The sequence below is a fragment of the Dermacentor variabilis genome, chromosome 8, assembly GCF_050947875.1.
Source record: "Dermacentor variabilis isolate Ectoservices chromosome 8, ASM5094787v1, whole genome shotgun sequence".
NCBI classification, from domain to species: domain Eukaryota; kingdom Metazoa; phylum Arthropoda; class Arachnida; order Ixodida; family Ixodidae; genus Dermacentor; species Dermacentor variabilis.
In genome coordinates, this window is record NC_134575.1 from 21,874,081 (window position 1) to 21,886,093 (window position 12,013).

Below are 12,013 nucleotides of genomic sequence, written 5' to 3' on the forward strand. Positions count from 1 at the left end.
CCTGTCTATTTAGGCACCTCTGGCTTCGTTGAAACCCTTGTGCTCAGTGAGAGCAGGGAGAAAGTAAACGCTCCCGCAGTAGAAATTGGTAGGAGGTGATTGGAAGATTGTCGGGAAGAAAAGTAGAAGATTGTTGCAAGTAGGGAAATCACAAGCACTTCCACCGTTAGTAAATTCTGGGTTTTATTTCGACTTCCTTGACTGTGCATATTACATAAAGCTGAACTATGATGCGCAATCGCTTCCTCTACTTTGGACATTTTTTTCATTGGCGGGCTATTTGTTAAACACAGGATGCTGCACGGGAACAACAATGCATGGCAATTCGCTGAAAAACCTATGTAGGTAGCTGTTTTATTTCCTATCGACTTCTTCCTTGTCATTATCGTTGGAATGCCTTGGAATTATTGCAAAATTTCTTTCTAGCATTAATTCGTTAGTTTACATGCGCTCTAGATATCTGCGTTTACAGAACTTACTTTTCTTTCATGTGCTGTAAATACAGTCGCATTTCATCAAATACAAATTGATGCACACGAAATACAACAGGAGGATTGCTTATGTTTTGCCATGAGCTGATTCCGGCGGTGTCAGGGAAAATGCTGTTATTGCTCGAGTGGAGCCACTTAATCAGACTGTGCAGACGAGTCAACATGGCATCACGGACGGGACAGTCGAACCCACTTTCGGGCACTTAACTGCTGTCGCGGTAAAATTGTAGAGTTCAACGGCACAGATTCGCAGTGTTGGTAATTAAGGATATTGTGTGCACTCTAAAACTAACGTACACCCTTTGGTGTGTACATTTGCCACACAACGATAATTGTCACCTGTCTTGCTTGCGTTTCCTTCCTTGCAAACGCTGCGCTCGCTATATTCTTGTCGAGAATGCTCTGTCATGTATCATAACGACGATACTGTTCATGACTTTTAACCACCGGGCTGACCGCGTTAAAGAAAGGAAACGCGGACAAGACAGACGACGATTATCTTTGTGTCACAAAAGGTTGTAATTTTGGACTTAAGGATGTAGTGGTTGGATCAAGAATAGTTTTTACCATATTTGGTTCTTTACCGTGCATGCTTTGGTGAGTGCAGGAACGCTATATGCATTTTTCTAAAACCAATCAATAGAACTTAGTTTTCAAGTGCACTAAAATTGTATACAAAAATATTGCAATAGACAGCCCATTCCGGCAATTGGCGGATCCTATACAGTAAGAACCAAATATGTTCTGGTCAGCTAGAAGAACAAGCGAAACAAAACAGAAAATATATATATATATATATATATATATATATATATATATATATATATATATATATATATATATATATATATAATTAGAGAGACACGTAAATTTTTTAAATAACGTAAGCAAAATCTTAAATGTTATTTGCACAACATGCACGAAAGTTTAGAGGTCTTGGACAGACAGAAGAATTTGCATGTTAGTCCGAATTTATGAGCAGTTCATGTTTCAAGGGCGCCGTGTTCAAAATTTATTTCCTTTAAGTTCTAAGATTTCTTTCACGACAAAACTTAAGAATCTGTGGCAATTTAAAATTCCAAATTGAAGCAGGTTGCGAAATGCTTATAGGAAAGGAAAACGTGGGAACTGAAAGACTGGTTTTGATTGTGATATGTTACCTCTAGGTTGATCATTGCTTCTAACTTATAAGCTTTTGCATTTGTTTTAGAAGTTTTAGATAACTAATGTACATCACACCTCATGAATCCATACAGTAACATATGTGACAGTGACATAATTAAATCAAAATATACGAAGTGCAGATAATGGAAACCAGTGGTGAGTATCTGTTAAAAAACAGCAGCCATATCGGCAACTTTTGCGCATAATTTTGTACTTGTTAACAATGCTCATCAGAAATTACCCCTAACTATTGGAAAGAAGAAACTTGTTGAATGAAAATGTTGCTTATTGACACGGCAACTGCTGTATTATTATTACGTCTCCTGCTGTAGTAAAGCACAACGTATCTCCTTTTTGCACAGTTGATAACCAACTGATCCTTGGCAAAACAGGCCGAAGTGTTTAACAAATCAGTGAACACCTTGCTATGGAGAGCTACAACAGACTATCCTGAAAAAATTGAAGTACTATAGTCTGCGTACACCAATGCCTTTGGCATCAGCAGTGCGAAATCATTCATAGAACAATGTCGGACCTAAAATTTTGCCCCGTGGTATCGCGGAATAAATACTACAGTAGGGTGAATCATAGTAACCAGTGACTCTCTTTGGTTTAGGTACCGACAGGTAACTGGAATAGAAACCAAGGAGCTATTCTTGATGCCTTGCCAGCGCAGCTTGTCAGTAAAATAGAATAACCAAGTTCGTTTTATGAACAGCACTGAATTTATACCCGCCGTGGTTGCTAAGTGGCTATAGTCTTGGGCTGCTGAGCAAGAGGTCGCGGGATAAAATCCCGGCCACAGCGGCCGCATTTCGATGGGGGCGAAATGCGAAAACACCCGTGTACTTAGATTTAGGTGCACGTTAAAGAACCCCAGGTGGTCGAAATTTCCAGAGTCCTCCACTACGGCGTGCCTCCTAATCAGAAAGTGGTTTTGGCGCGTAAAACCCCATAATTTATCACTGAATTTATCCCACCGCCTTCAGACAACTGTGAACACTACCAATATAAAATTTTGCAAAAATGAAGTGAGAGAGCGTGACACTTTAACTAGATCCCCGGGGAAGTAACATGTTTGTTGATGAATTCTACCTTGGTGACAATTTAATAGTAAGTGCTCGGAAGCGTTACATGCAGGCCAGTTTTCAAACCTACCAGCCATATATGGGCAACATTCTCGACTATCTGAATTGATTACGGAAAACTTGTGCGCTCAAAAGAGCCTGCTTTGGGATGGCGGAGTATAAAAAATGATCGAATAGCTACTTGGCAGCTGTGATAATGGTGTAACAGTGAATGATTGGTAGGAAAAAAAGCAAATATTTGTGACGTCTCCGCATTCACGTAGTAACCGTAAAAATGGAAATAAAGCAAAATAAGTGCAATTGAGATAATGTGTGCTTGAACCAGCAGGGGAGATCAAGAACGAAGATGACCGAGACGAAGACCAAGCAGCTACGGCGACGGCGGAAAAGCGCGACATTCAAAACGAAGGAAAAACAGGTTTCTATTCTCCACAGAAAAAAATGCAGGATCTCCGATTCACAAAAAATAAAATTTTACACAACGCAGCAGTAAAAGAAAATTGTAATCCTGTGATTGTATGGAATGGAATGGTTTGGACCCTTATGATATGCACAAGGCAGGATAGACATGATAAGCAACAATAATGCTACCAAATATTCTGTGAATTGTCTACTCACGCGCAAGCATTCCTTGGCGCTGGAAAAGCGATGGGTACATTTGCATAAGATAGGAAACACAAGTAAGCAAAACGAAGTAACAGCCCAGCCAAAGAATGCTTGTGCATTAGTAGAGAATTCTCTGAATTACTCTAGCATTTCTTTCGCATGAATCCGTGTGGGTGTTTTGCATACTGAAATGGGCAACAATTACCAAATCAACGTCATAAATGGTTGACTACGGTAAGCGCTCTATAGTTTACAAGGGCGCCGTTGTAATGTGCTTGCGTAAATTGCACTCACCAAGTCGAACGCCCACTGTGGGCTTTGGTTGTCAATATGCAATACATGATGCAATGATGCGTCGTAAGGACCATCGGTAAGACGCATTCATGACAAACACAGCAATATTTTGATCAGAAAAACACAGAGAGCCTAGAATACTCGGTAAGACAATCCACAAGTTCTATGACGACAAAAAAATGGACTAGTTTTTAACAGGAATGCTTGGAAAAATGTGCAATACCCGTTCTCATAATGAAACATCATTGTATTTCAAATAGTGTACAAATATTTACAAATTCGAGTGTGTGCTTGAGGGTTGTGTTCTGCGACTCGTTTTTAGAACAGGTACGCGATACGTGCAGAACGGACAGAGCAAGTACTAAATATCGACCAAGGGAACTGGAACGACCTATCGGTGAACCATCGATGCACGTCGCAGTTCTTTTCTACGTGCGCCCCAGAAGGTCACAGCTGTTGCGCACAACACCTGTGCATGTAAAAGGGCTCATCTTGCAGAAGACGCGCACATTAGCTTCCACCCATTAAAAAAACATTTTTTTCCATAACACATACGCCTCTTCAGCATAACCCCAATTGCCCACATGGTTAATTATTGTCCTGTTATTTATTTATAAGGTTGTGTGCAACGTCCAAGTGACATGACCGTTGTTATTTTATGTAGGTCAATATTTTATGAGAAAATTGAATTCTCTTAAAATTTTTGCTAAATATATTTTATGTGTGAATAAGGACGATACTCTTTCATTGCAGAAAAGAGGGTGTTCGAGAAATCGTCCCCCCCCCCCCCCCCCGATATTGGTGAAGCGTCATTTGAAACCGAAGTTAACTTTCATCTAAAGATCAGAAATTATATTGAACAAATATATTTCATGGATCAGGTGTTACATTTGAAGGCCCCTCGCCTTCGCTCAGGGGGTCCGCGAGCCGCGACCAGCACGACAAAGGACCAAAGGCGCAAGGGACAAGAACCGCTTTAATTTACGATAGAATGTAACACTCAAAATTACCGCAGCCTCGCGACCAATAGCAGAAAAGAACAAGGCAAAGAAGCAAGCAGTAAATAAGCAAAGCAGCAAAAAGCAGCAAAAGCAAAGAAGCAAGCAGGAAAATAGTGAGGCAACAAAATATACAAGCCAAAGGGAGCGACGAAAGAACGGCCGCTACAAACCATCAACCAACACAATCTTTTGAGCGATAACAGAATGCATAAAGCGCAGAAAGCAAGCAAGCACCGAACCAGGCGCGCAGATAGTCCCAAAAGCGAACAACAAGAGCACTCTTTCATGCAGACACAATACAAAGACGCTTTTCCCCCTGCTCTGTAGCACGCTCGGACAGAAACCTAGACGGGCCACGCCCCACCAGCGCCTCCCCAAGCCCGCGCCCCGCAAAAAGCCCCGAGTGCCGTCTTCGCTGCCTTCTTATCGGGCAGCTCCCTTCCCGGCAGTCCCCGCGCGAGTTCTTACGATAACGCGATCGGTGCGCATGCTCCATGCGACGAGTGCCGTTGTGGCGCGCGTTTCAAAGGCTTCCCCCGTGCGCGCTACAGAGAGGGCTTAAGTGCCCGACACTCCCCCCCGTACAAGACCGGACACCCGCCTGCGTGTCCAACAGCACTATGCAACAACGCTATGCAACAACGCTATGCAACAACGCTATGCAACAACGCTATGCAACAACGCTATGCAACAACGCTATGCAACAACGCTATGCAACAACACTATGCAACAACACTATGTCCAACAGCACCATGCATCGTCCTAGTCGAGTTATATCACGGCTGTTGCGAAGCGAAATGTTCGGGGCAGTTGGCACGCGAAGGGCTGGAATGCTGTCTGGCGTCGTTCGGAGCTGCACGTGACGGCTCCAATTGGCATGCGCTCAAGGCGTGCGCTCTTTCAGAGACAATGCACTTTTCGCCCAACCGACGTTAGCGCACATCGGTCGCCTGGGTGAGAGGCCGATGACGTAGGTGATGTTTCGATGGGCCGTCGTGGCAGCCAGGCTGGTCATGCCCGTTGGAGTGGTAGCGTGGCATTCTGCGTAAGGCGAGCATATCCAAAGACAGCATATGTAAAAACGTCGCGATTAACAGATACCGGGTGTAGGGCACAGCCACGTTAACTGCTGAACTCGTATAATGACTGAAGCACGGTTAGCTGTCTGATGGGCGCTCGTAGTACGCTTTGAGGTCGTGCAAGCTTACGGGCCCTATTACTCTGCTGCCATGTTTTTCCCGTAGTAGGTACACCAAGCTAGAAATACGTTTCGTGATCACGTAAGGGCCATCCCATCTAGGCGCGAGGTGAGTAAGCAAACCCTTTTGCAGCATCGCTGAGTGGGTGCGTGCGGCGGAGCACTTCGTCGCCGACCGCGAACTCCAGGGGCCGCCTGCCTTTGTTGTATTGGTTCCCGTGCTCCAGGCGGGCAAGGTCCAAGTTTTCCCTGGCCTCCTTCAGAGTGTGGGCCAGGCGGCTGGAAAGATTTTGTGTGAACGTGGAGTAATTGGAGTAATGAGGAGTAATGAGCTACCTTGTTGAAGGTGCCTTTCCTGTATTCCACTCTAATTGTACTTCTGGAGAGCGAGGGCCCAACGGACTAAACGGCCGGCTGGGTTTTGTAGCTTTGACAGCCACGTCAGCGCCTGGTGGTCAGTCTGAATAGTAAAGTCAGCCCCATCCAGATACATGTCAAACTTCTTTAGTGCAAATACAATTGCTAGGCACTCTTTCTCTGTTACGGTATAGTTCTGCTCCGCTCCTGTGAGAGTGCGACTTGCAAAAGCCAGAGGGTGAAGCTTCCCTTGGTGCTTCTGAAGCAAGACTGCGCCGATGCCATACTCACTTGCATCGGTCTGCACGGTGAATGGCAGGTTGATGTCGGGAAGCAACAGACGTGCGGTATCGGCGATAGCCGATGACAGAGCTCGAAATGATCCCTGCTCCACGTCAGTCCAGTACCAACTGGCACCTTTCCGTAGGAGCTGGTGGAGAGGTCTTGCCGGGTCAGCGCAGTTGGGGATAAAGTGGCGGTAGAAGCCCACCATGCCCAAATACCGCTGCAGGCTCTTGACGTCTGTTGGTGGTGGAAGCTGCAGTATGGCCCGGAGTTTCTCCTCGTCAGGCCGGAATGTGCCTTGCTCGACAATGAAACCTAGGAGGTTGATTCTGGGCGAAACCAGTTGAACCTTCCGGGGGTTAATGGTGATGCCTGCGGCCTGCATTAGTTGTAAAACGGTGGTTAGGTGAAGGAGATGCTCCTCCAGGGTATTCGAGAAAACTACCACGTCATCCATGTAAGCCATCGCATAATTGAATTTGGCGTCTTGAAGCACAATATCTATTACACGCTGAAAGGTTGCAGGTGAATTGCATAAACCGAAAGGCAATCGGACAAATTCGAACAGTCCCCGATGGCAAGTGAATGCAGTCTTTGCAATATCGCAGGGGGCGATCGGAATTTGCACAAAGCCCCTGCTGCAGTCTAAAGTAGTAAAGAACTTTGCGGACCCAAGTGAATACATCACTGAATCGATTGATGGGAAGGAGTACGAGTCTCGAACTGTGACCGCGTTCAACCGACGGTAGTCGACACACAACCGCGCCGTGCCATCTTTCTTAGGTGCTAGTACAACTGGGAATGCCCAAGGGCTCTTAGATGGTCTTACTGCACCGGTAGCGATCATTTCGTCTAGCGCACTATCAAGAAGTGCTCGCTTGTGAATGCTCAGGGGCCGCAGGTTGAAACGAATTGGGCGGGCCATTCCGGTGTCTATCCTATGAGTCAGCACATTAACGCTGCCAGGAGCTTCCGTGAACATTTCGGCAAATGGTTTAAGCGCTGTCTCTATTTTGGTCTTCTCCGCCGGAGATCCTGTGAAAGACTTCAGAACAGTGAGAATACCACTACCCGTCTCGGAGACCGCAGAGATATTGGCGGTAAACAAATTTGACTGTGGTTCTCTTGGCTTAGTCATGAACTTGAGTGGGCGTGCGTGCAGGCCGTACTGGTAGGTGCCTTTATAGAGATCGAGAACGATTCCTGCTTTGGCTATGAAGTTACGGCCCAAAATCACAGGACAAGAAAGTCCTGGAAGGTGTAGGAAGCGGTGCCGGAATTTTTTATCATTAATGGTAACTGTTAACCGGGCTGCTGACGTAGCGGACGCAACGTGAGCGGATACCATGCGAAGGGTCGTGTTTACACTTCGTAACTGTAGACGTTTCGTCTCGCAGGCGCTTTTGACACGATCGCCGAAAACGGAAACAGCAGAGCCGGTGTCTAAAATAGCAGGTACTTCTATTCCGGCCATTCTGACCACCACCGATGGTGCTTTCTCAAGGTGGGCGTCAAGAAGACTGAACGTGGACGGCAAAGCCCTCACCATTTGTCCGAGATCCTGGGCTCTCGATCTGGGGGGGGTGACACCTTTCCGGTACAGCTACTACCGTTGATGCCGGTGGTGATTCGAGTGCGGGGAGCCGTTTCTTTCCCCCTCTACGGTGCCGAGGTTGTCCGTGGCTCAGCGCCGTGGCAGCAGGATGGTGAGACGACCAAAACACCCGGCTTTTCGTAGTCTTGGAAATGCCTGCCCCCGCTCGGTGCTTGTAGTCTGCATGTTCCGAGGGGACGTCGGGGCGCGGTAGGTCGTTGGCCGGCGACTGGGAGCTGCTCACCACCGCCGGCCCTCGTCGTTTCCCTGCTGGCGGGAGCCAGGGGGGCTTGGGCACTGGCTCTTGTAGTGGCCTCGTCCTCCACACTGGAAGCAGACTGGAATGCTCCTGCGTGTATCTGCTGCGCCTGATTGGGCGGCAGCCACTACAGGCCTGCTGCGGCCCCGAGTGTCTCGCAACGTTGTGGCAGGTTCCGGGACCGGAGGCCGGAAAGGTGCCTGGGTGGCAAAGGTGCGGTGAGTGAATGGGTCAAGCGCCCTTGGAGGCGGTACCATATTCCCCGGGCTTGCAGTTTGAGAACAGTGCCACGCGCAAGACGGCTCGAGGGAGGCTTGAGGCGGGGGTGGAGGCTGGTAAGTGAGCTCTGCCAACATCGCTGCCTGAATATCCGACGCCGCTTTAGCGAGATCGTCAAGCGAAGAGAAGGTGCGGCCCCTTAGATAAGCCTGGAAGCGTGGGTGAGATTGCCGGATCGCCCGGGTGACTCTTTCTGTTTCGGGTGCTGAAGGGTCTGTGCGCTCGTAAAGCTCCTGAAAGGACCGTATGTATTCTTGGAGGCTTTCCTCCTCCGCCTGACTACGGGCGCGAAGCTCGTCTTTCATGCGGACAGCGTAGTCGGGGGGGAGGAATTCTGCTCGCAGTAGCTGCTCAAACTGCGCCCAACTTTGGAATGACTGGCGACGACGCCAGCGGGCGGCGGACCCAGTCAGGGCGACGGGCAAGACGCGCGGAAGAACAAAGTCATCCGTAATGGCTTCCGCATCGCGCTAATCTTGCATTTCCTGAAGGAAGTCTGCCACCAATTTCTTATCTGTGTGGCCTTCATATGTAGGCACAGAGAGCTGCAAACGGAAACTGGCTGCTGGAGTTATGTTTGTCTGATGCTCGAGCAGCGCGGTCAGCCGGGCAATAATGCTGGACATGTCTTGGGCTGGCGCGCCCTGGTCCTTTTTATCAGGCATCGTACTAGCGGTATCGCGAGTATGATTTTCAAGCTCGCCCTGCTTTACTTTACCCGAACGTAGGTGCATTAAAATGCCGGCGGTGCATCTTTCGTGTTGAAATTGGACGGGCAAAGCGGTCCGACGGAATGGTCAAGCGGTTCTGCGGAGGCAGGATGGCGCCGAATAGTGGTGCGCAAGGAGAGCGAGAGGTAGTATAAAAACGTTCAGTGAGCTTACGCGGGTCAGTGGGGTTGGGTACAGATGCGTGAGCTGTGGGACCCGATGTCGGAGCGAAACAAGTAGGCCTAGGGGGGATTACCAGCTGCCTCGAGATGGGGGCGGTTCCCTTGTTCCCGTGCTCGTCGTCCCTGCGGTGCTGAAGCGTACTCCAGAACAAACAGAAAAACAACGAGAAAGAAGAAAACCACGTTGGGCGCCAGATGAAGGCCCCTCGCCTTCGCTCAGGGGGTCCGCGAGCCGCGACCAGCACGACAAAGGACCAAAGGCGCAAGGGACAAGAACCGCTTTAATTTACGATAGAATGTAACACTCAAAATTACCGCAGCCTCGTGGCCAATAGCAGAAAAGAACAAGGCAAAGAAGCAAGCAGTAAAGAAGCAAAGCAGCAAAAAGCAGCAAAAGCAAAGAAGCAAGCAGCAAAATAGCGAGGCAACAAAATATACAAGCCAAAGGGAGCGACGAAAGAACGGCCGCTACAAACCATCAACCAACACAATCTTTCGGGCGATAACAGAATGCATAAAGCGCAGAAAGCAAGCAAGCACCGAACCAGGCGCGCAGATAGTCCCAAAAGCGAACAACAAGAGCACTCTTTCATGCAGACACAATACAAAGACGCTTTTCCCCCTGCTCTGTAGCACGCTCGGACAGAAACCTAGACGGGCCACGCCCCACCAGCGCCTCCCCAAGCCCGCGCCCCGCAAAAAAGCCCCGAGTGCCGTCTTAGCTGCCTTCTTATCGGGCAGCTCCCTTCCCGGCAGTCCCCGCGCGAGTTCTTACGATAACGCGATCGGTGCGCATGCTCCATGCGACGAGTGCCGTTGTGGCGCGCGTTTCAAAGGCTTCCCCCATGCGCGCTACAGAGAGGGCCTAAGGGCCCGACACATTGTAAATCATCTGTGTGTTCAAAAACATGGAGTTCGTTTCATGTCTTTCCTATTTCTCAAATTTTTTATGAGCTCGCCTTTGTCCACACCAACATTAAAACCACACCTTGAGTTAGGACACATTGATGCAACTTATCCTCCACAAAAATCTAAAAGGCGGACGTCATGTGGCATTTCTAAGTTTCGCTGACGTTGGTGTTTGTTCTATACAAAAATACAGCCATTGCGCTCCTATGTCAGCTTGGTGACAGAGCACATCACATCGGACCTTTTGGGAATGCTCTTGTCGTCAGTGCTCCAAAATGTAGAAAAAGCGGACCTCCTGTCTTCGTTTGCATGATGACTTGAGCATTGGTGAAAATCGACGGCATTGAAATTTCTACCCCAAAGGAAGGTTTATTTTGCAGTACTCCAAAATTTATTCGGCAATTCGACTATCTCTTTCGTAGGAAAATGTTTTTACTTCTTCTGAACGAATGTCTAGAGACAAAAAAAAGTTAATTCACACTTAACGTGGTCCCAATCTGTAGACGCTTTGGCGCTGTTACTTTGTGACACCCATGACGTCAAGCAAGCTGGCTTTTCTGCAAAGCCTGCAATGGGACCTCTGAATGTTTTCTCAAAACTTAGTGGCCATTTAAATATCCAAGAAGCTTCAAAAGGCAGTAGGAGTGGGCCAAGTGATGCACCCACATGCCTAAACGCACATAATCGCACACATGCGCCTCCGTCAAGGTCCAATAGATTGGAGGCCCGTTGAGCGAATGTCCTCAACATTGCTGCTGAACAGCTGACACTCAACCAACCAATCCGAATCACACATCGATCTCCTTCTGAACTCACTCGCGCACGCAATACCATATATAGCAGTAGTGAAAATTGCCTCCGCAGCACATACGTGTTTCTTATCCCAATCTACATCAGCCCTGCCTCTCTAACTTAATTTGCCAGAGGAGGCTGTCTTTAGAGGCATGCAGACCGTATTGGCGCTTGAACCTAGTCGCACCGGTAGTTAGAGGAGGCTGGCCTTTCTGATAAATACGTCATGTACTAAGCATCCGTTTACCCGGAAAAAAGCAGATGACCATTTAATACGGCCTCGTCCAGCTTTGAAATTAAAACCTGAAGTGAAATGTTTATTTTTTAAAGACTTCAGATAAAAAGGCTTATATCTGCCTGACAACCGTCCCCATCCCCTATAGCATGAGTGCAATGTTCCCTCAGTGGGTAGACATCATAATAAAGCTGATCTTCCTTGTCTGCGTTAAACACTGCTAAAATCATAGCCACTATGAGAATTTCAGCACGCTATTATTAATATAAAACGAAATGCTTCAGAGAAAGCTACCACTGAGATGAAAAAATGTGGAATACAAAGTGCTATGTCAAGAAATACTGGGAGTGGGCACTGCAGGCCCGAATGTAGCACGCAGCTCCATTTTCTTTATTAGGCTGTTCTTGTTTATAAAAATGCTGTTTCTTGGATAATCAGTCACTAGATGAGAAAATATGAATTTATTAGAAATAGTTAGTTAGTTAAACGGGGTTTAATGGCGCAAAAGCGGCTAAGGCTATGATGCGCCAGACACGAGGTGTTTTAAAATCCAGTTTACGAAGCAAAAG

At 47.5% G+C, this 12,013-nt stretch overlaps 1 protein-coding gene and 1 pseudogene across 8 annotated transcripts in view; one reads left to right on the forward strand and one right to left on the reverse strand.

The window, feature by feature from the left end:
- Positions 1–3,257, forward strand: part of LOC142589802 (uncharacterized) — a 40,279-nt gene extending 37,022 nt beyond the window's left edge. For 5 of the 8 annotated variants that reach the window (XR_012829954.1, XR_012829952.1, XR_012829953.1 and 2 more), the window contains one exon: positions 3,072–3,257. Coding sequence is in view for 1 of the 8 variants with exons in the window: in XM_075701380.1 (XP_075557495.1) it covers positions 294–341; positions 3,069–3,093 (73 nt within the window). In the remaining 7 variants the exon portion in view is untranslated. Of the gene's footprint in view, positions 1–293; positions 342–3,068 lie in introns of all 8 variants that reach the window. The other 3 variants (XR_012829956.1, XM_075701380.1, XR_012829955.1) reach the window with 3 other exon arrangements.
- A 5,061-nt stretch (positions 3,258–8,318) lies between these two features.
- LOC142590740 (uncharacterized) lies at positions 8,319–9,281 on the reverse strand (annotated as a pseudogene).
- Between the last annotated feature and the right edge of the window lie 2,732 nt (positions 9,282–12,013).